This window comes from Dermochelys coriacea, chromosome 1 (genome assembly GCF_009764565.3).
Source record: "Dermochelys coriacea isolate rDerCor1 chromosome 1, rDerCor1.pri.v4, whole genome shotgun sequence".
NCBI lineage: Eukaryota > Metazoa > Chordata > Testudines > Dermochelyidae > Dermochelys > Dermochelys coriacea.
In genome coordinates, this window is record NC_050068.2 from 6,442,899 (window position 1) to 6,466,910 (window position 24,012).

Genomic DNA, 24,012 nt, shown 5'->3' on the forward strand with positions numbered 1-24,012 from the left:
TATGACCCAGAAGTTAAAGTCTCGTCAGATCTGAGGGGGTCTTTCTCCGTGCATTGTCCCACAAAGTCCATCTCCAAGTCTATCCACCAACAGCCCAGGTTTGTGGATCCACTGGAAGGGGAGAAGGAGAAAGATTCCTCCCTTGAGTCCATCCAGCTCATCACCTCAGTGAGGCAGGTCATTATTGGCCCCATTTTCCAGATGATGGAACCAAGGTAAAGTGACTCACCCAAGGTCACACTGCAACTCAATGGCAGAGATGGGACTAGAACCCCAAGCCTTAGCCACAAGGCCATCCTCCTCGGTTTACATGGCAAGCCCAGACGGGAGGATGCTTCCCCCCTTTCATGCCCATTGCTTGGGCAGTGGCTGTGGGGAGAACCCAAATCAGGAACCAGATAGTAGCAGAGGAAGGGGGACGTCACGCAAAAGCCTACAGCGGGGGTCTGAATGCAGCTGGTGAGGGCTACCTGGATTTTGTACTCAAACTCGTTCCAGTCCCTGGGGCTTTTAGTGCTCATGGAGGCGTGGTACAGGAGCAGCATGGTCACCTGCAAACAGACACTATAGCGTCACAAAGGGGAAACAAGACTCACAAATCACACGTTCAAATGCAGAGTCATTCCACTATCCCAGCAGTGCTGCCTTTACTAGGCTGCTGAGAGAGATGTGTCAGGAGACACCAGAGATATGCCAGAGATACTCACCCCTTTGCTCGGGGCATCTGGCAGGATCCCCTGACCAGAGTTCTCAATCCCGCTAAGATTCATACCCCAAGCGCTCTTGAACAAGAGGCGGGTTGAGATGCCCTTCATAGAGTGGCTCTGGGAGGGAAAGGAAATGCTAAGCTGTTCCTCTCCAATCAGGAACTCCCCAGTGCACTGGAACCTCCACCTTGCGCTCTGTGCCCCTTGGAGTGCATACATTCTTCAGGGGACTACTGGGTCCCGGTTAGGACTAAGTTTAGAGAGGATGGCTGTGACACCAAAGGTCTCGTAAGACTTGCCATCCCCGGATATGCCTGTCTTTACTGAGTGCTGGTCCAGGTGAAAAGACAGGTACCTTGGCCAGCTCCAGCTCCTCTCCCTCCAAGAGTTTTGGTATGGACACGGGGCTTTCCATGGTTGACTTGTGCTTGCAGTGCTCTGCAACGAGAATCCAGAGAGTTCTAGGCACACATCCTTGCATTGACCCCTGGGGGATGGACTAGACCGGACCTCGGGTCTCCTCCCTCACCTTCCGTTTCCAATGCCATTGTGGGCCAACCTCCCACCCCAACCCCTGCCTACCCACCATTAGAGTGAGGGGCAGTGTAAACAAGACACCACTGAACTGAAACCCCAGGAAAAGGGAATCTCTGCCTTCGCTCCATAGGCAATGTGAAACATGGCAGCAGGCTCACTGACAGAGCCAGGCCTCATATCTAGAGCAATGTTAACCTGGCCATCCCCTGCCAAAAATCCCTCTGCTTCATCCTTTAGTGTGCTTCCTGCAACCCACTCCTCCAATTAAACTCCCCCGCACCACCTTTGGGATCCCTCTGTTCCCTTTAGTCTTCTACCACCAGCTCCCCGCAAACCATCAACTCTGAGCTCAGTCCCCACTTCCCCTGCAAAGATTCAGCTCAGCAGCTAGCCGGCACAGGGTTTCCAGCTGGGTTTGGCTGCGGCACAAAGAGGTCACTGACATCCCAAAGGGCCAGTCAATCAGTGGGCCAGTTGGCATTGGAACACCAAACATTGGCCCCTCGTGTTTGGCACTGGCCACTGGAGCACACCATCACCCTGGCCTCTGGAAGCCTGCCCAGCAGGATGCCTCTAGGGTGTGAATTTGCAGTTGCCCCCAAGAAGCACTGCTGCTTGATGCCATGGATTCAGGGTAGCACTGCTTACATCCAAGGGGCCTAGGCCACATTGATGACCCTGACCTATTAGAACCTGGAATTAGGCCACAAGCACAGGGGTAGAACGTGCAGGGAAGGTGGTGAGCTCAGACACAGCTGCGAGATTCTTACTCTGTAGAAAGCTCTGGATGAACTCGATCCTCTCCGGCAAGGGCTGCTGCAGAACAGACTCTCCCTCTTCAGAGCCATGGCTGAAAGAGTGCACACAGGTTACTTTAATACTCAGGGCTCAAGTGAGGCAGATGCTGCTTATACAGGGTGTGTTGCTTTATTACAGACAGGCTGTGCAATAGACCACAAGCCTAGCCTGTTTCCTGTGCCAGCTCAAGTAACAAGCCTAGCCAAGATTGGAGAGTCCTCGCAAGGATTGGGGCAGTGCACCCACATCATGCAGGTTGCAGACCCTGACAACGGCTGGAGACTTTCACCACCAAAACCCCCATGAAACACACATGCTTCTCAACCGCCACCCCAGATTCCAACTAAGTCCAACTGGTAAACACAGATCCGCCCCCCCCCCATGTTTGTGCAGGAACTTGACATTAACTGTAGTTTTGTTTATTTCCTTATTTGTGAACCAGCCAGACAGCCCAGCTCTGGGAATTAATGTTACTGCTGCTGACTAGCCAGCAGAGGGAACTCTCAAATATATATTTCTTCACTAAATTAATGAGGTAGTGGATTTACCCCTCAGCTCTTTCTAACCTGGTGGGAAGCAGCTTGCCATTTAGCGCCATTTGGACTCAGTTCCACTATAGGATCTAGTTTGGAAAGCGCCTCTTGCTCCCTGGAAAGCTTTTCAAGTGTCCCTCTTTGGGGTACGCAGCTCTGCTAGAGCTAGTGGCTCAGAGCTTTTCACATGGGTCTGATCATTCTGGTGCTTTAAAGGAGTTTATGTTAAGAACCCAAACGTGAACAATTATGGGCCAAATTCTGACATGGAAATGCACCTGCATACACCAGTAGGAGTCAGCGGAGATGCACTCTTACACCAAGCCTGAGTTCAGTCTTAGACAGTTGCATTTTAAGTTGCACCAAATTTTGAAGGGGAATTGGGAATTAACTGCCAAGGCCCAGTTCAAGATGCCACGTTTCCCCTATAAGAACTGATTGCATTAGCTCCTACTCTAATTGCTCAAATGCGTGCAACCCTTGCTAGTGTCGGGCTTGTCTGAAATCCTCTGCCCTCGCAGGGGAAACCCGAGGTCCTTGAACTCAGGGGCTTGGCCAATAGGGAAGAAGAATGTTGGACGCTGATTTTGTGTTTGGAATTTTGTAATCTGCATGTGGAGCGTCAGCACTTTGGGATTTTCAAACCTGTCTCCTCATACTTCAGAGAGTTCACCTGCAGATTAGGTCCCTCAACACCTTCCCTGCAGCTCCCCTTTATGATCCTTACGGCCAGGCCCAGTCAGTACGTACAGCCTATATTCCTTGCGCTGCTTTGTTAAGACGGAGTTAGAAAGCAGATGAAGGAGATTAACCAGGGCTGACTAAATATATCTCCTGCAGGACACAATCAGATCCCAGCTCCAGAGTGGGCTCTCCTTATGCAGTAAGACATAATTATAGATCACAGGCTTCCACAAAGACTCCTGAAGGAAGGATTTGAAATGCAGTGCAATGTTTGAATGTGAATGAGTCTCACTACACACTCTCCTACCAGGGACTCCTTTCTAGTTCAATAATTACATAGAACTAAATCTTGGAGCATGCTCAGTTCTACTATTCCAGCTTCCATTATGTTTGACACGATCACTCCAACTCGCAGCCAATGAACATTGCTCCCAAAAGAGCTACTTCTACAAACCCATTCCCCAAAGTAACACCACTTCCTCCCCCACAGGCCTTTGCACCCCTCACTTATGGAAATGAATAGATCCCTTTGCGATAGGGGGATCTACCAATCCTGCAGATACACAGAAGAAAGCCTGACATTCCCAGGGGGCAGCAAGGCAGGCACTGGGAGGAGCCGCCTGGCAGTCTGCTGGAGAACTGCCTCACCACTGCCAGGGCTTCCCCAAGTTACTCCCTTCCACGTAGCATCGACATGGGAGCTCCCAGCCTTGGAATGGTGCAGCTCAGAATAAGGAGTGTCTATGTGACACGGCTCCTATTTACTGCACAGAGCTGCCCTGTGCTATTCCAGCCTCACCAGTGTCCATTTCAGCAAGTAGAATGAGTTTGCAGCTTTCACACACTTCTGAGACCTTTTTCTGCAGCCACATTAGGACAGCAGCAACTACCAGCTAAGTAAAAGGCTCATCCTCACATTCCATCTAAACTGCATCAAAACAATGTAATGTCGTGCTGTTAAGGTGATCCTGTCCTAATAATACCCACCAACACCAGATAAAAAAACAGATCTTAAACTGTCTGGGAAGGAATTACTTATCAACAGTTGTGGTTATGAAATGTGTACTTTATTGTTTTCCCTATATGGTCCCTATTTCTCTATTGTTTATCTGTCTGGTTCTTTGGTTGTTTGCCTGTTGCATAGCTAATTTTGCAAGATCGGGCAAAGGATTGATTCACAGGATTTTAGGATTGGTCAAAGAATTACATTGTAGTTCTTGAGTCCTGCTTAGCTATACCTTAACCAATCATTTTAAACCTCAAGTTTCACTATATAAACTGGGGTCCAAAAGGAAGTTCTTTGGAATGTAACTCCAGGACACGGCCCAAGATCAGAGCTGTCAGACCTCAACATCCTGCTAACCATATCATACAAAAGCTGGAGGAGCCCTGGACAACCTGATCCTGACTGGCCATCAGGAAAAGTTGGTCTGCCTTGTTGGGAGTGGTGAGCACTGTATGCTTAGTGTGTGTATTCTGTTTTGGTAACTGTTAATAGAGGTTAAGAATATTACTGGGTAAAGCTCTTTCACTGGCAAAAGGCCCTGCAAACCTGTAGAAGATTAGGTCCTGAGCCTTAGCAACTGGGTAAACGTGTGTGCATCCGATGAAGTGAGCTGTAGCTCACAAAAGCTTATGCTCAAATAAATGTGTTAGTCTCTAAGGTGCCACAAGTACTCCTTTTCTTTTTGGCTTTTGCTCGGAGCCCTAGGAACTGGGAAAGGGTGGGGGTGCCAAAATTAACAGGCTTACGCCTTGAGCACATGGAAGGGTAAAGGTGGAGTACCCTTGTAGGAAACACACTCCCATTAGCCCTTCAGAGCCAACAGCTACAGGAGAGTGAACTGGACTCTACTGTGGATGGTGCATCATTAGAGGAGCTACCAGAGTTCCAACTGCAGGACCAAATTCTATCCTTGGTTACACCTGTGTGGCCCTGATGAAGGCAACTACAATGCACAAGTGTCACTTTAGGCAGGATTTGGCCGGCAGAACCTTAACTACGGATCACAGTGTCTGAGAAAGAAAGGAAGGAAAGAAAAGAATCCTGCTTGATTCCAGGGGAACCTGCCAGTTAGAAAAGCCACCTTTTACTCCATTTGCTGTGTTGGTGGAGCTGTGTCGGTCACAGGATATTAGAGAGACAAGGTGGTGAGACCAACATCTGTTGGCGAGAGAGAAAAGCTAGTGAGCTTATACAGAGCTCTTCTTCAGATCCGGGAAAGGCACTCAGAGTGTCACAGCTAAATACAAGGTGGAACTGATTGTTAAAACATAAAGAGTTAACACATGTTGCAAGAGACCATTCCAGGTGAAGTGAATAGCTAACTCCTCTGCAGTCTAGGACAAAGGGGGGGGGGTTAGTGAATTACCGATTGTTGTAATGAGCCATAAATCCAGTGCCTTTATTGAGTCCATGATGTTTAGTGTCTAGTAAAGTTCGGAATTTAAGCTCCCAGGTTCGTCTGCTGAAGGTGGTGTGCAGGTCTCCCTTGAGGGAGGGCTAAGAAGTCAAACAGGGAGTGATCATTTTGTGAAAAGCGTACACCAAGAGGATTGATGCTGAAGTATTGGAAGCACAGTCAGCACTAAGGGCCCCCACCCGGTGTCATTCTGCTTCCCAGGGCAGAGCTGCATTTTCACAGGGCTCGTTAGCATGGCAACAGATTCCATTTTAGAAGGGACTGGATTTGTATTAATCTAAGGAACCAAGGTGCAGGGGATTCAGACTCTCCTACTGTGGGGGAGGTGCTTCAATGCAGGGGCAGCTGGAACTGCAACCGGGAAAAACTACTGTGAATGAAAAGCAAACAGGCAGCAGAACGAGGGACTTGAGAGCACGTTTCACAAAGGAACCAGGGTAACAGCCACACCTTTCCCATCAGACCTTCAGGAGACTCTTCTAATGCTCCCCAGCTAATAGGCAGGCTCAGGACCCATTGCCCATTCCCACGGCAGACAGGCTTAGTGCTCAGATATTATGGTGATGGGTGGCAGCCTAAAACCCTCTAATTCTTGGTTAGAGACCAGCATGGCAGTTTGAAGGGAAACTCCATAGTTGCTTCCACTCACACTTTGTCGATGATCTTGAGGAAGACACAGCAGTCCTGGAGCTGTGACAGAGCACTCAGGGGACTGTCGACCTTCAGGCTGTTCACCTGGGGACAGGACAGGACAGGATAGTCAAAAACTAGGAACCCACTAGCAAGCACATATCACCCAGCTCTGCCAGTGACTGACTGGGTGACCTTGGCCTTGAAAGCTTAGATCCTACCGCAGGAACTGGTCCAGTTCAAGCCCTGTATCTACCCCCCATCCACCATCATGGACTGTATGCCCACTACAACTCCTACACCCTATGACAAGATAGTCACACAGCCAAAGACAAGACATTAGCATGGGCCTCATTCATAATGCATTTCCCCAGAGATGCTCAGAGGCAGCATAAAGTTTGCCAAGGACATTCTGCCTCATTTACAACTAGACTGATCGGATAGAGTAGCATCAGTAAAAAACTCCAGTGCAAGTCCCTTCTGGCCTCCAGCTGTGCTTTAACCATTAGACTCATGGCCCCTGCACTGGTTTCAGGGCAAGTTTCCAAGGCAGGACTGACTGGGCACAGCGTTCCCCGTTACAGTAACTTCTCACTTAATGCTGTCCTGGTTAATGATGTTTTGTTGTCATGTTGCTGATCAATTAGAGAACATGCTCATTTAAAGTTGCACAATGCTCCCTTCTTACGTTGTTTGGCAGCCGCCTGCTTTGTCCACTGCTTGCAGGAAGAGCAGCCCGTTGCAGCGAGCTGGTGGGGGCTTGGTACCAGGGTGGGCCAGCAGCCCCCCTATCAGCTCCTCGCTCCCCAAGTTCCCTGTGTGGCAGCCGCCCAGCAGGCTACCAATTGCCAGCAGTTCAGCTGTCCCTCCCCTCACTGCCCTGTGCTGCTCCTGCCCTCTTCCTTGGAGCTGCTCCTGGGATCCTCCTGCTTGCTGTGCAGGGGGAGGTGGGGGGGAGAAAGAAGGGTGCTAATGTCAGGATGTCCCCCTGCCCCCCGCTCCTTTACCCCATCTCCACAAAGCGGTGGGGATGGACACAACAGGACTTAGGACAGAGGGAGCTTGCTGGCAGCAGCTGCTGTCTCAACTTGCTTATCTACTTAAAAAGGTAGGTTTCAGAGTAACAGCCATGTTAGTCTGTATTCGCAAAAAGAAAAGGAGGACTTGTGGCACCTTAGAGACTAACAAATTTATTTGAGCATAAGCTTTTGTGAGCTACAGCTCACTTCATTGGATGCTGTAGCTCACGAAAGCTTATGCTCAATTAAATTTGTTAGTCTCTAAGGTGCCACAAGTCCTCCTTTTCTTTTTAAAAAGGTAGTGTACTCAGAGTGGGGTCAGCGTACTTAAAGGGGCAATGCGCATCTCTCTCTCACACACACACACGGGGTGTGTGTTTGTCTCTCTCTGCCATGCTGTCTCCCCTCCCTCCATTCCTGCTGCATTGTAGAATGTGAGGCTACATTAACAACGTGTTAACCCTTGAGAGCTCTGCCAAGTGCTAGTTTATCACTTAGCAGTAAGGCATTCCCTGGGACATATCCCACCCTCTGACTTCACCACCTCTACCAAGCTTCACAATCATTGCTGTGTACAATCTTAAATTGTTTCTGGCAAAAAAAAAAATTCATTCAAACCTAATCCCCTTTATTTACATTAATTCTTATGGGGAAATTGGATTCGCTTAACATCATTTCGCTTAAAGTAGCATTTTTCAGGAACAGAATTACAATGTTAAGCGAGTAGTTACTGTACTAATCAACAGGAATTGTGAGCAAACATCCCCTCACCCTCACCCACTGCCCGGTAAAATCTGTAGAACTCAGAGCCTTACACAGAGCAGGTCAGAAGGTTACAACACAAACCAGTGCCCATCCAACTGCATTCACTCTAATGGTTGATCCCAGCTCAGTGCTGCAGAAGAGGTTCCACATCCCACTGCTCCCTACCCACATCCCCATGGATAAGTGCATGTTCAAAGAAGCAGGAGCAATTAAGAAGGCCTTGCACCAAGTGGAGAAGAGCCTATCCACTCATACGACACGGCAGGCAGGCAAAAGTAAGGCATGGACACTTTACCCAGGCCAGGAGAGCACTGGCCCTCGTAGCATGGAGAGACATCTTTGTGACGCTGCCAGGTTACCCTCCAAACCTACAAGGGCCAAGAAAAAAAAAAAGTAGTTAAAGCCTGAATGGAACATGCAGATTCATGTACAACCAGCACCAGATGTTGATTCGGATAAGGGAGGAACTAATGAAAGGCGGTTCTGCTTCTATGGCCCCTTTCCTCCGAGTATCTCCGTACATGTTACAGAAGTGGTAAGACAGCATCCCAATTCACTGGCAGGAAGGCAGAGGTTAAGTGGCCCTGCTGTGATACAGCCAAATACACCCCAGGTCTCCTGGCTTCCTGACCCCTGCTGCTGGGTATTGCCAGATATTTATTTAGCACGTTTCAAGCTTCCTTAGGAGAAGCACTTTATCCAGCCTACAAGTGCAGCCACTTCTGGGGTAGAACAGATGCATTTCTGCCACACACAACAATGTTACAACTGTTTAGGAAGAGTAGCAAAGAATGCCACATCCACCTGAATGCACAGTGAAGTAGTCGTCTGAGGACCCAAGTCCCCGAGTTGAAACTGCTCAGATACCAATTAAAAAATGCCTTGGCCTATGTTGTCTGAGAGAGGCCTGAAGTTTACGTCTCAGCTGAAAGCCACTCAAAGTTCTACAGTGTGTTTATTTCACCTCCCCAAGCTGTTCTCTCTGTGGCGTAATCTATTTTATTACAGTAGTGTCTAGATACCGACCACTATCAGAGTCCCATTGTGCTGGGGGCTGGATAAAGACAGTAGTAGACAGTCCCTTTCCCAAAGAGCTTCGGTCTAAATAGACAAAAGAGACACAGCGTAGGGGAATCAATATCTGCAGAATAGTTGATTCTAAAGAAAACCACTGCCAGGCTGTCCGCTGAATCCCATCTTGGCTCCCAAGAGAACACAATCTTTGCTGGGCTCGGTAAGTTATGCAGAGAGCGGGGGTTCTAGGTTAAATGTGTGTCACCACTGTTGATGTAGGGAGCAGGTGGTGAATGCCATGGTGATGGGGAGACCAGAGAGATTTACTCTAAGCTCTATCAGCCAGATCCCAGCCCTGTTGTAAGCACAAATTGGAGTTACAGTAGGCCTGGATTTAATCCTCCATATCCATTTACAGAATCAGGTTCCAAACTAGCCACCAGTTGAGATTTAGCAACCATTTGCAGGATCTCCTCCTTCCCCACAACATTTGGTGCCACCTCCTCTAGATCTTGAAGGGCTTGTGGGGTAGCACCAGGATTCCAAACAAACTAGCCTACTTGGGGCTATGGGATCTTCTGCTAAGATACAAGCACTAGGGTAAGGGCAGGAGTCATCAAATTATAACAGTCCAAAGGCTCACAAGCAGGGCTGCCCTGGATCCCCCCAGACACTTCCTGTTGTACGGCCCAAGACTAGTGGAGAAGCGTCATTACCACAACCTGGACAAGTACAGACACCGGAGTATTTCAGAACCCAAAGGCATGTGCTGTCCCCACTCAGAACGCGGACTTGCCATTGTAGCTCAGCTTCCTATAGGCTCAGTAAGGCAGAGACCAAGCATTTTTTGGACTAGCCCTGTTTCCCAGCACCACCCTTCATCCCCTAGTCACTGCAGTGCCTTCTATTTCAAGTCCTAAGTTTTGTCTGACCCCCATTTCACTGCCAGTCTAAGGAGCAGGTCCATTGACAGCAGTACAGGACTGAACAGAGTACTGGGGTCAAGGATTCCCAATGTCTAACCCAGCTCTAAGACCAACTCTTCCTCTGGCCTTGAAAACACTCTGCCTTCATCTCCCCATCTGGGCAGTAGGGATAGAGCTTGCCTGATCCCCAAGGGGATCGCAAGGAATAGCTGATGTTTGTGAAGTGTGATGGAAAGTCATTCTGCCAGTGCGTGCTACCTGTTGCAGGATGTCCTCATTCAGACCCCAAAGACAGCTACAGCAAGACTGTGTTCTAGATCGTCTTTCAGCCAGGGGGCTTGGTCCTTAGAGAGCTACGTCTCAGGCTGGTTCCTCCCCACCCACCCAGAAAGTTTAAAGCCAAGGCTCCACCATGAGGGAGGCTTCTCTGCTCTTTGAAGTCTTTAAACCATGACTTCAGGACTTCAATAGCTCAGACATGGGTGAGGTTTTTCATAGGAGTGGGTGGGTGAGATTCTGTGGCCTGCGCTGTGCAGGAGGTCGGACTAGATGATCAGAATGGTCCCTTCTGACCTTAGTATCTATGAATCTATGAATCAGGAGAAGGGAAGGGAGTCAGTTCCCCATCAGATCCGTCCCTTGAGTCAATGGCATAAGGACCTAAAACAACCTGTTCTGTAGCAGACTGCCAGGTTTTCTTCACTGCTAGAGGCAGCTGCTGTCTCCCATCCTTCACCTTGAAGAGAAGCTCTTAGCCCCACACCCAGTTGCTGAGACCGAGAGCCCACTGTGGGAAGCTATGGGGCAGGGAAGGGGGGCCTCTAACAGCATCCAGCATAGATGCTAGACACTGGTCAGCAGCAGCTACTTCTGGCTCTTCCTACACACCCCTCCCCCACTAAACTCCTGGTTGTCTGTTTCTCTTCACCTCCCCCCCCCAGCTCTGCTAGATCACAGCAGAGGGAGAATTTCTCTTCACTCCAGCAGGCTCTCAGCAGAGGAGCTGGCAAGCTGGCAGCAGCAGCTGATTCCGCTTGGGTGATGGCCCTTATGTCACTGCTGAGCACCAACACTGCTCTGTCTGGAAGAGAGCAGGATCCCAGGAAAACCCAAGGGAGAGCTAAAAACTAACTGCTGAGCTGAAACAAAGCAAAGTGTGGCTCTACTCTAGGCCTCTGAATGTTAGCCAAGCTTCAGGAGAGGTAGGAGCAATTTGACACTTCACAGCAGCCTGCTAAGGTAGGCAAAGGGCACATCGGGATTATTTCCCCCTTTATTGAAAGGCAACCACCAATGGGGCAAAACACAGCAGTTGTTTAACAGCACAGGGCAATATGCCACACAATCCAGGGGTCAGGAAATGCAGCAGAACACTGTAGCTAATTGGAACTGCAGAGGGAATGTAGCTCAGCAGAATGTAACCAACCAAACCAGACTCTAGCTAGGACACTCTCGCAGAAAGTCATGGGACTTGTAGTGACCGCAAGTGGTCAGGACCTCACTTTCAAATCTCATCTGAAAAGAGAGAGATTCCCTCCTCCCCAAGGTTGCACTGAAACATCAGAGGAAGGAATGGATTGTAGAGTTGTAGTGAGCATGATCACAGGCTTCAATGTAGTCGACAAAATCTCTCCCTGATGAAACTCCATGGACTCCAAGGCCTTGTCTACACTAGCATTCTCACTCTGTCATGGGTGGAGTTAAACCGGAGGGAAGCATCAGCAAGAACCTCTTGGTGTTCACAGAGCCAGGTACACTCCTGGCCAATGGTCCTTCCTCAGCTAGGAGAACAAGGTTAATGAATTACTTTGAAATCAGCACCGTTGGCAAACTCTAGCTTTAGCAAGTGCTGGCCTGAGATCAAGAGCTCCCGGGACCCAGGCTCCTCCCCTTTCCCCTGAAATCCCAGGAAAGCCACACTCAAGAGACATGCCCATGGAAATGCACTCGGCGGAGCATGCTAGAGGCTTTGCTGTGGCATGAGCTTTTAAGTCCTGCACATATCTGACTTTCCTTAGCCATGTCAGAGCCTCTCACCCTTAGAAAGCTTCCAAGGCAGCGCTTTATAACACACCCTTTAAGGTTCTTCAGGTTCTCTTCCTTGCCTGGGTTTCTTTGAAAGAATCAGACTCCTTCGGGGAGAGAAAAAAAAACCCTCATAAAATTTGTCAGATTCACCCATTTTGCTGGAGACCTGGAAAGAGGTGTTCTGGGGAGAGCTGGGGTGGCTTGTTCTCCCGAGAGATGAAAGGGCTCCTGTATTGGGCCCTTCTCACATTTCAAACACCATGATAAGAAACTCCTCCCCTTGCTCTGCTCGCTCCATGGTCTCCTGTTAACTCTTTCGGGGGAATCACAGCAGCACCAATAATGTCCTGGAAGGGAGGGGAGATACCCTATCCTACAGCCATTGCAGCAGAGACACTGCACTCACGGCATAGACCATGAAGTGAGCACTAAGAGCCAGTCACTTTTAGAGCTGCCAGATCCATTTCCTTCCGATGGCTGGAGCGAAAACAAACCATCCTGCTACAGGGGATGAAATCGAACTCCCAGACTTTGGATTCCAAGTAGCAGAGCTCTAGCCAAGGGAAGCTGCAGTAAGCACCAGCAGAGGAGACCTCCCCCAACCCCCGTCCCCAGTGCCACAGCCTATTCCTAGCACATTGGATTAGACTGCCTCTCTACCCCAGTCTCAAGTGGTTACATGGCAGCTCATCTGCAGCGCAGCGACCTTTGCTTCCTGTGGGGTTGCCACCCTGGTACAGCACAGCAGAGAATGAACACAGATAAAACAGGTGTAATATTAGGCATTACAGTAGAGAGCTGAAGGAGACCGGATGGCTAAGGGGCCAACCACTCAGATTTGAGGAGGGGGAAGAAGTGGTTATAACCAGTACTCAGAGGAAGTTCAGACAAAGTTCAAACAATTACTAGCCAGAGGACTAAACCTTCTAGCCAAAAGTAGGTAAGGAAGAAGGGGCTAGAGGGGCACCCACGAGTGAGGTCCAGGCCCACTTCCAAACCCAGCTGCCAGGAAAGAGCAGGGTGATGTGCTTTTTACCTGTATGCTGTCCCTACTGGCCACTTAGGGACACTCATATCAGCCTCTGGCTAACAGGTGCCTCAACAGGAAGGTCCACAGGCCCCTTCTTGCTGTTGGAAAAGCAAAGCTGGATCTCTGCTCCACACTCCAGAGCTCCGTGGCTTCTTTATGGGGTGCAAGCCAGGTCTTCACTAATTTTCTCCTTCAGACTTGTTTTGTCGCCTTCCTCACCAGGATAACTCCACTTTCCAAGTTAGCTGCAGCACCTCAGAGCTCTCCCAAGCAAGAGCACGAAGTGACCTGATTCTTGTCCATGGCACTATCGCTCACAGGGTCTAAACACCAGCAGTGAAACTGACCAGTCTGGTTCATTTAAATTCAGCTGCTGTTTGCCAGCAGTGATAATGGAGCAGTCTATCTACAGACTCTGAAAGAGAGTACGGCATCAGTTCACACCCCCTTTCCCTCGGGAAAGCTTTCCTTGCAGCCACAAGGACTTAGAACTTATGCTTTAAAAGATAAAAGCTAATTGATGCTGCAGAAGGTCATGGTTTAGACCCTCAGTCACCAGGGAAGATTTTCTTCTTGCTGCTGGTTGAATGACTGCTTGGAGTTTTCCAGGTCTGCTTAGACCATGCCATTTTGCACTACCACCATCTGGTGAAAAGAGCAGAGAACGTCTGGGCAAACCATGGCTTTTTGCTGGAAACACACCACCTATCACCACCTAAATTCTCACACACAAGGAATACTAACAGGGTACAGAACCTATTGCCTCCAGGTCACAGATTCACTTGTTCCAACCTAGCTCAGGTTGGCAGGGCCAAACGTTTACCTTCTGATAGCTGCTGTGGCTTCCATGAAGGGAGATGCTTTTTGATTCTCTTTGCGCTCAAGTGGCAGAGATTCAAGCGCTGAAGGTCCAGGGTTCTGTTCCCAGCTTCACAGGGGCTGTGGTTGATCTAGAGCGTATGTGAGAGTCCGGATACTCTGGCGTGGAGCATCCTTTTGTGCAGCTGAGTTTAACAGCCTTGGTCTAATTCCTAGCAGGTAGCTTTTCACATCACAGAAACTACCCTCACAAGGGGCACTCTGTTGTTGGCAATTTCAGCAGATTGTCAGAAGATTGAATAGCCCAGTGAAACCGTGGCTAGAGGTAGCTTCTCCGAATCAGGACTGAGGTGCAGTGGGAGCAGGGCAGAGACTTGCCAGTGAAAGCTGCTGGAGATTGCAAGAAATTCAAGGTTTTTTGTTTTGTTTTTTGTTTTGTTTTTGTTTTGTTTTTTTTTTAAAAAAGCCTCCAGGCTGCTATATTTCTAACTTGAATGTGTGAAGTTGTGCACCTCAGTAAACTGCCCTATTTCCCACCTACAGCTCCTGTGGACTTCAGTGGGACGCTCAGCAGCTGTGAAAGTCTGGCCCCTCTTATTTGGGTACCAAACTTTTGGAACACAAGATTGAAAATTTTAGCTTAAGTAACTGATCTTTGCAACACCTCAGACTCTAGCCCCATTATCCAGATGGAAAAAGCGTGAAGCACAGCATGAAACATCCTGTTATCACTTAGTCCTTCCTCCTCCTGTCCACTTGTTTGTCTCATCTTGCCTTTTAGACTATAAACTCTTTAGGGCATGAACTCATTTATGGCGTAGCATGCATAGCATAATAGGGCCAGAACCTTGGCGAGCCCTTCAATGCAAATAATAAAATAGTAAGTTAAGTGAATTGCCCAAGAACAAAGGAAGTCAGTGTCCAAGATGGGATTATAACTCCAGCATTCTTCGCTCTCAGCCTGGTGCTCAGACCACTTTTGTCACATCTAGCCTGTGGTCCTGCTGATGCCTGGCAGAGTGGCTCACGCCTTACGGAGAGCAGGGACCATATATCCCCTTGGAGGAGGAGACATGTCAGCCATTGATCTTCCATGCTTTCGGCAGACATGCTTGCTGCTCTCTTCCCCTAGGCTCCCTCACTTCAGGGATAGGGAAGAAAGGTCAGCAGCTCAAAGTATCAAATTGGAAAGAAAAATTTAATTTCCACTGCAAGGCCGCGTTCACCATGGTGGAATCTGTATTAGCGATACCTGAATAGAAGCTTTCAAAAGCGATGTAACAAAAGCCTTCGTCTTGCTACTTGTGCGTTACAACTGCAGGTACCACTGGCACCCAAAGCCCCACTCCACTGCAGAAGCAGCATCCGCACCTGGACTGAACACAACGGGAGTAAAATCCAGCCTTGACAGAATAGGCTGCACTGAAGGTTCAATACATGTCCGTTTGGGGGACTTACAGCAGGAATGGACAGAGACGTGACCGTTTGTTTTTAACATAAGGGACTGTGCTCTGCTGCTTGACCCGACTGGCTAACCCAGCTAAAATACCACATTAGGCAAGGATGTTCCTTTGGATTTAGCAATTCTGCTAACACGCCACATAACCAGAGGAGGGGCCGATCCACTCCCACTCCTCTAGTCCCCACACACAGCTGCTTGTTTATATTCTCCCTCTTCCCTCCCCCGCCCCCATTCCCTATTCCTCAGAGCTCCGGCCTGGATTTAGAGGAAAGAGGAGGAACAGGGGGCGTGATCCTTTTGCAGAAAGCACGCAGCAATTTGTCTGAATTTGAGCGCTTGCCATTTGGGTCATTAACCAACACCAGCGTCTTTCACATACATCTCTCCCACTCCCCCCACCCTCCCATCAGGTTTGCCTCTATTCCCAGCCCCCACTGGCCTGATGAAAGAGGCCACCCCCCACTACTGAACGCAGTCAGTACAAAGACACTTATTTTGAAAAAAAACCCACCCTCTCCACGGGAAGCCAAAACTCCCGGATGTTGGCAAATCAAACTTAGCCTGTCGCTTCATAGTTTAGCTACTTATTCGCACCCGCACCTTTCAGGGCAAGCAGGAGATCTTGATCCTGCTGATTTTAAAGAAGCCCGATAATCCAGCCCGATTTTGGAACTAGGAGACAGTGATTTATTATTATTATTTTTTTTTTTTAAAAAAAAAACACCCCCCCTCCATGCCACCCCCCTCCATCCATGTTTAAACAAACAAGGAAGATAGAGAAATTCTTCGTTGAGGCCTTACCAGACTTCTAAAGCCACAATCTGTGTAAGGTTTTTAATCCGCCATTAGCATTTAAAACCTTGGAAGAGACCAAAAAAGGAGAGTAACCACACAAAAGAAAAGTTGTTGGTTTTCTTCTCAGGCTGGCAGGAGATGGTTCCCCGTTTCCTGGCCCACAGCCAGAGAGACGTCACAGCAAGGAGTCTGCTTTCTTTAAAGGCACACGGCACAAAAAGACGCACGGCAGGAGCAGCCTCAGTAGGTGGCAAGCTGCCAGCAAATTCAGAAATGGACAGTCATGCTAAATGGACACATTGTAGGAAACCGATCCGCCCCATTAAACCTTTTCCTACATATAGACGCTTGATGCAACCAGTTTATATCTTGGCATTCCACCAGAGAAGGAATGATCACACTTGGCACTTATGCAGCGCCACACAGACATTAAAGGGAGATCCTTAGGCAGCCTTGTTCATTTTATAGCCTCATGTGAAACTAGACAAATTCAGACACCAAGGGAATTATTTGGGGGACTTTGCTATAAAGCCCTGTGCTACACAGGAGGGCAGACTAGATCATCACAATGGTCCCCTCTGGCCCTCGAATCCATGGACAGTAATTTTCAATTTAGCTATTTAAGAGCAAGTCCACTCCCACCCCCCCTTCAGCTCCAAAAGGTCTTGGAACTCGAGTGAGGCTAGCGATGGGGCATTATTAAAAATAGGCAGCCAGCTCACAGAGACGATTACTTTGGCTCTGTGCCACTGTAACACAACTACTATCAAAAAAGAGGCTGGGGACCCAAGCACCAATTTAAAATCATTTTCAGTTTGTGTTTGAGAGTCTGGATACTCTGCAATTCAGACTTTAAGCCAGAGATCCAGCTAACCTGGCTTTTCAGATGGTTTGGCTAGGGAAAAGCCTTAAGCGCACATGGGTTTTATGCAGTTGTGGACTGGCACAATTCCACCAGAAATCTGTTGAGCTGGAACTGTGCTTAAGTGAGTTTTAGAGCTCCATGTTTAACTCTCCATGACACAGGGACTCAGAAAGGTACTAGCTGATACCAGATTTAAAAAAAAACAAAAACAAACGAACAGGATGAACATCCCAATTATTGCTGGTTTAAGACGTTAGTGTGAAAAAAAAAATCTGTAAATTCATGATGGGTGAAAAGTGCCCTTCAACCTGGGCAGGTTAGTGTTTAACCCTTTCCCTGCTGCTGACTGAAGTATGCAGACACATATTTGAATTGATCTTCTCTGTTGTGGTTGGGTACATCCCAGCCTTCCCTTGGAAATATGGCTGCTGAAACCTACGCACATTCCTGCAGCGGCCAGAGGGTTTCCAGCTGCCTGCCCACTCTGGCAAAGACTGGGGAATTTGAGGGGAAGGGTTGGAGTTTTTCCCTCTACCGCTATTCCAAGGGCCCTCCCAAATGCATACCAACAGATGTGCAACAGAAGCCAACCCAGCAGAGCTTTCAGCCCTAGGACATGCCCCTCAGTAAAGCAGGAGCAGATGCCCAAAGCTATATCACAGCTGCTGCTAAGTGCACAAAGGCCACCGCATTAACCTACACAGTTGCTGCACACCCAGAAGCTAGATTACAGCCTTGCATGCACGTTGGAGGATACAATAAGCATTGTAGATCTTGTCAATTTATAGTTTCCTTTCTAAATTCAGTCTAGTATTGCTAGACTTGTCTCTGAGCTTAACAGCTGCCGATACACTTGAGGGGAACTGAAGGGCCAACATGGCTGATTGAACAGACACAAAGCTGTCAATAGAAGTTTGTGTTTTGGGGTGGACCTGCGGTCCGAGCACAGGACTAGGTACACGAGACCTTGCTTCTGCAGATGACTCACTGTATGACAGTGGGAAAGTCACAGCCTTTGCCCTCAGTTTCTCCCAGCTCGAGAAATGAGGACACTTCTACCTATTTTGCAGATGGTTTGAGCTTTACTTCATTAGTGTCTGTAAAGTATTCAAGACCATCAGAAAGCAATATGTACAAGCTGCAGGGTGTTCTTACTATGTAGGGCAAGGACAATGCTTTACAGTCCTCTGAGGATCTCAAAGTGCTTTGCAGACATCACCTAATTAAGCCTTACAGATACACTTGAAGCAAGAATCTTCCCATTTTTCAGATAGGGAAATGAAGGCACAATTTAGTTACTTGCCCATGGTCACACAGGTAGAGCCATTACTATTTCTATTAGCCCCCAAGAACCATAGACATAGGCCAAAACCCCACTGGACTAGGCATTGTACAAACACAAAAAAAGACCGTTTCTGCCCTAGAGCCCGGAATAGAACCCAGACGTCCAAATCCTGCTCCCGTTACAACAATGCCTCTGCTACACAGAAAGCTTTCCATTTCCACCCTCTATTTCTAGTCCCATTCACCCTTGACAAGTAAAAGAATCAAGTGTCTGAAAGCATTTTGCCTACTCTTGGTACAAGTAATACCCAAGATCACCATAATTAGGCTTGGAAGTATTTGATTTTTATTGGTAAATGCTGGTAAATTTCACCAGACATACATCTGTACATTTCTGTTATAGATAAGTAAGAAAAATGCTGCTTGATAATTTCTTAGTGTCAAAATCCAGTGATTTAGACTTCTGAGTTAGGATGGTTACAAACAGATTAACGAATGAACAGGTACCATTTTGTTTTGATTTAAGGATATTTACTTTGTATATTTTGACATGAGATATTGACAATGTGTGTTTTAGCGGTTTATAAATCTTTAACTTTTTGAATCCCAACATCTATTGTAATTAAATAAATGCCTGGACCCCCACCCCCTAATTTCCCACAACTGTGAAAATATAAATAAAAAATGCTTTAAAAAAATCAATATTATCAAAATTACAAAAAAATTGAATTCTGCTAAGCCCAACTATAATTGAAAAACTGGAGACAGTCTTTTTCCCATTTATTTTGTGGGAATTATAGCACTAGATTTGAAGTTGACATTGTCCCCTTAACTAACTTGAGTTTTCACAACAGTTGGGCCTTGTCTAGACTGAAACTTTAGAGGTGTGACCTTAGAACACATTCTGGCACTTTTGAAAAAATCTGAAGAAGATTGGGCAGTGTATACTTTAACACATGCTAACTTGGGCTTTAGCTTGACCATCTTAGTGTGTGATAGAAGCAGTGTGCTTATCTTTACTTTTCATGTGAATTAGTTAGATCAGAGTCACTTCAGATGGAGGAAAATTACTAAACATTTCACTGGGGCAATGAGAATAAATCACTACTGTAAGCCCCATCTTACTCCAGTGCAGCACAGCTGCATTGTGGCTTTACATCAGTGTAGCTGACCCAGTGGAAAAAAGATACCTGGTACAGACATGGCCTTTCAGAGCGTTGTCACTGTGATGGGTAACAAATGTAGCAAGTTTTAAATGACATTCTACCAATGTCTAGGTATTTCAGTGACACCCCACACATCATAGTATGCAAGTACCTCAAGCTTTGCTGAATTTATCCTCCACACCCTACCTTGCAGTGGAACTAAAGAACAGAGATATAAAGTGACTTGGAAAAGGTCACACAGGTAGTCAGTGGCTAAGCCTGGACTTGAATCTATGTCTCTTGTCCAATGCTTTTATTCACAGGTCATCATATTCAGCACCCATGTTCCAAGGGACTCGGACTCTGTTAGGTAAACACTTACACATGTGCATAAGTCCAATGTCCTGATCGTCAAAGTCAGGAGACCCTAGATTTAATCATAGAATCATAGAACAGGAAGGGATGGCGAGAGGCCATCTAGTCCAGTCCCCTGCACTCATGGGAGGATTAAGTATTATCTAGACCATCCCTGACAGGTGTTTGTCCAACTTGCTCTTAAAAACCTCTATGACCCCCAGATCCTTTTCTGCAGTGCTTCTTCCTAGGCAATCATTTCCCATTTTATGTGTGTGCAACTGATTGTTCCTTCCTAAGTGGAGTACTTTGCATTAGTCCTTATTGAATTTCATCCTATTTACTTCAGACCATTTCTCCAGTTTGTCCAGATCATTTTGAATTTTAATCCTATCCTCCAAAGCACTTGCAACCCCTCCCAACTTGATATCACCTGCAAACTTTATCAGCGTACTCTCTATGCCATTATCTAAATCATTCATGAAGATATTGAACAGAACGGGACCCAGAACTGATCCCTGCGGGACCCCACTCGTTATGCCCTTCCAGCTTGATTGTGAACCATTGATAATTACTCCTTGGGAATGGTTTTCCAATCAGTTATGCACCCACCTCACAGTAGCTCTATCTAGGGTGTATTTCCCTAGTTTGTTTATGAGAAGATCATGAGAGACAGTATCAAAAGCCTTACTAAAGTCAACAGATACCACATCCACCACTTCCCCCAATCTACAAGGCTTGTTACCCTGTCAAAGAAAGCTATCAGGTTGGTTTGACACAATTTGTTCTTGACTGACTCTTGCCGATATGCTGACTGTTAATTATCACCCCCCATCGTCTTTAAAAGGTCAGATCACATCTGATACAAAATTTAGGCTCTACAGGAATAAGGTTTTACACAGATCAAGACTATAGTTTCCGTGATTGCTCCTTTTAATTCCAATGGTAAGTTTAACCAACAATTTAGTTTTCTCCTAAGTGTTTACAACATATTGAGGGACTGAGGCAGCGTATAAGAATCTGAAAATGAAGGGGAATAGAATAAAAGCAAAATTGATTCGTTGATTTTTTTTTTGTCCAAGCTGAGAGCAATGCAAAAAGCAAACTTACACAATATTGAAGAAAGAAAAGGAGTACTTGTGGCACCTTAGAGACTAACAAATTTATTAGAGCATAAGCTTTCGTGAGCTACAGCTCACTTGATGAAGTGAGCTGTAGCTCACGAAAGCTTATGCTCTAATAAATTTGTTAGTCTCTAAGGTGCCACAAGTACTCCTTTTCTTTTTGCGAATACAGACTAACATGGCTGCTACTCTGAAACCTGACAATATTGAAGAGTACATCAGATTTCTGTCATGGAAAGAACATCAGTGGCTTTTTTTTTTTAGTGGTAGATGAGGTTGGATTTTGTTTTGTTTTGTTTTCAACCTCTGAATGTGTTTTTCATCTGACAATGTCTCTTTAAATCTGTTTCCTAAATCTGATTGGGAGATTTCCTTACGCCTCACCAAAAGCGAGCGTTACTAAAAATAGCCACCGCAGCAGCTCCGCTCTCACGAGCCTCTCACAACAGGCTAAGGTGCATAATAGAGTAAGGATACAAGAATGCCAGTCTTAGCATCTCTGTAGCACTTCAAGTTTTAAAAACGCCAGGCATTAAAATCAGCTTGGAACAGAATTTAAAATAAGCAAAAAATTTTAGAAGTCATGAAATCCCAGGTCAGCCCCTTTATTAATACTATTTTAATACAGAGCACCTGACCCTATCCTAGGCAAGGAGCAAGTCTCTAAGTATCCATCACTCATCTGCTTACGAAAGCATGAGGCTTCCACATTTTAGCACGATGTCACAATCAGCCCACTAGGCTGACCACTTTTGGACTGTTGTTTGACCTCCTTTGTAGGGGCAGATCTGCATCCGATGGGGACAAACAAGGTGTTTTCTACTAGAATCCGACAGTTTCACTCGCTGAGGTTCTAGAGATCCCAGGAGCACGTTCTGGCTTGCAAGCCAGAATCATGGTGGCACTGATAGCAAAAATCAAGTGGGGCCATTATTGTTCAAGTCTGTCACCTTTCTCCGTGGGAAGACCATGGGACAGCTGTTAGACTTCATTTTGAAAAGCCATTTCTCAATGCTAGCAGTCTCTGCAAACCAACCTGTCTTCAACATTCCCTGTTTGCGAAGACTGAGGCATGGTAACTTTGGCCGTCTCTGGGGTCAAGGAACTCTTGAGCGTGTTCCACAAGGCTCAGTTTTGTCTCTCTTCCCCCATCACAAAAGCATGCGAGGCCACTGAGAACATAGCAAACAGTACTCGGGCCAGTTTCCCTCAGACTCATAGATCAAACCACCTATGCTTTCATCAGCCACTATGATATTAGTCACCAAATTTCAGCCCTGCCAGGAAAAATTCAATCCAGACAAGGAGAGACATGATAGTAGTGGGTCTAAGGAGGAGAAACTGAATGGCATGTCTCACCTATTGAGGGGTTCATAATCTAAAGCACGAGGCCAGTCCCACTGTTCACCACCACAGATAGAGATATCGCACAGAGGTGTCAGGAGGATTAAATACTTAACGTCTATAGAACTGACAAGGACCACAAGCACTGAGTATTACATCTCCATCCAAAAAATCCCTTAGAGAAGAGAACTTCTAATCATCCCAAAGGCCTGTTAAATCAACATATTTAGGCTTTGAAGTGCAAGCACTAGTCAACTCTCCACTGCGGATCATAGTACTTCACCAGAAACGCACAGCTGGATTTTCCTCATTATCCTCCTCAAAATTCTCCTTTTCTGCAATGCCGACAAAACACTTGACAACGGTCAGGCTGATGTGCTGAGACTACAGCCGATCCTGCTGACCAATATCATCCCCATTCTGTCTGTATCCACCTGCCTTGTATCCATCTGTTGCCTCTTCTCTTATAGCGAGATTGGAAGCTCTTTGGGCAGGGACTGACTGTCTTTTTCTAATGTGTTTGTATAGCACCTAGAACAATGGGGTCCTGGTCTGTAACTAGGACTCTGAGGTGTGATAGTGATACAAATAATTAATGTTTGCCTGTTATCTCTGAGGTCCTGTCAACACCGATTCCTACAGTAGAACACACAGCATGGTAATCCCTCCAAATGGTTTGGTCTTGCACAGTGCACAGGACTGAACCATTATTTAACCTTGTTCTGAACTGGATATTTATATGGCTCTAGTTATGGTTCAGGAACCGAGTTAGATCCAACCTACTTTACAATCATGTCATAACTAGGTCATTTTTCCCAACTGAGTAGCAATTATTTTGTAGATGGCCTCTGTTTACATTTGGACTTAAATGGAGGGTTAGCAAAACTTTAAGAGCTGACACAGGCAGAGAGTATAAGTGCCCTGTCCCCAGGTTTGGAATATGGTTTGGGATAATGGTTTAATAGCTAGCCTCTGTGCATGCCGACTTGGAGAACAGTGATATCACCTTGCTAGGAAGAGCAGTGCTTAACTGCTTCTGCTACTTTTCTCTACAAAATCCCCTAAAGCCCATGATATATTGCAACCTAATGCAGCATCTTGGAGGGACTATTGCATTACATTTATGAATGACTTATGTAGGATTGTGTTCCACTCCATGCGGGAGGGTTATCACAGTTCTTCCAGGAACCAACGGTGGGGGGTGATTAAGGCGAGTCACAGAGACTAAACCACTCTTGTGAGGTGTGACACAGAAGCCAAATGATGTCAGCTGGCAAAAGGTTCGCTGTTCTCTACAAGCAATTCCTGTCTGAGGCCTAACAAATTCACTAACCCTAATACACTGCTTGCATGGTATTTATCCACAAAGGTAGTTTGTGATGTCTCGACTGAAAGCTTATAACTTATCAATATCCATAATCATTGTGATGTGCGTGTGTATGGGTAATATGTAGGGAATAATGTAACTATATTGAAAATTATACCCTTCTGATCTTGGAATAGAAGTTAGTCACCAGGGAATCATGTGAGTGTCTACACTTGAAATGCTACAGGAGCACCACTACGGCTGTGCCCCTGTTGGGGCTTCAGTGTAGACACTACATAGACAAACGGGAAGGGTTTTCCAATCAGCTTTAGGTAATCCAACTCCCAGAGAGGCAGTAGGTAGGTCAACAGAAGAAGTCTTCCATCAACTTAGTGCTGTCTACGCTGTGAGTTAGGTTGG

General features: G+C 46.8%; 1 protein-coding gene and 1 long non-coding RNA gene across 14 annotated transcripts in view; one reads left to right on the top strand and one right to left on the bottom strand.

Annotated features, from left to right (window-relative positions):
- The window catches only part of NUMA1 (nuclear mitotic apparatus protein 1), a 66,180-nt gene that overhangs the window by 28,942 nt on the left and 13,226 nt on the right, over window positions 1-24,012 (bottom strand). For 6 of the 13 annotated variants that reach the window (XM_038390378.2, XM_038390430.2, XM_038390405.2 and 3 more), the window contains 5 exons: window positions 8,392-8,464; window positions 6,332-6,417; window positions 2,015-2,094; window positions 1,063-1,145; window positions 471-551 (listed from right to left, as the gene is read on the bottom strand). In XM_038390378.2, the coding sequence (XP_038246306.1) occupies window positions 471-551; window positions 1,063-1,145; window positions 2,015-2,094; window positions 6,332-6,417; window positions 8,392-8,433 (372 nt within the window). In that variant the 5' untranslated portion in view covers window positions 8,434-8,464. Of the gene's footprint in view, window positions 1-470; window positions 552-1,062; window positions 1,146-2,014; window positions 2,095-6,331; window positions 6,418-8,391; window positions 8,465-16,176; window positions 16,365-24,012 lie in introns of those variants that run through there. The other 7 variants (XM_043503992.1, XM_043503991.1, XM_043503988.1 and 4 more) reach the window with 4 other exon arrangements.
- On the top strand, window positions 7,911-20,980 carry LOC122457853. The gene is made up of 3 exons (XR_006277526.1): window positions 7,911-8,063; window positions 8,627-8,628; window positions 20,941-20,980. It is a non-coding gene; the product is annotated as an uncharacterized LOC122457853 (long non-coding RNA).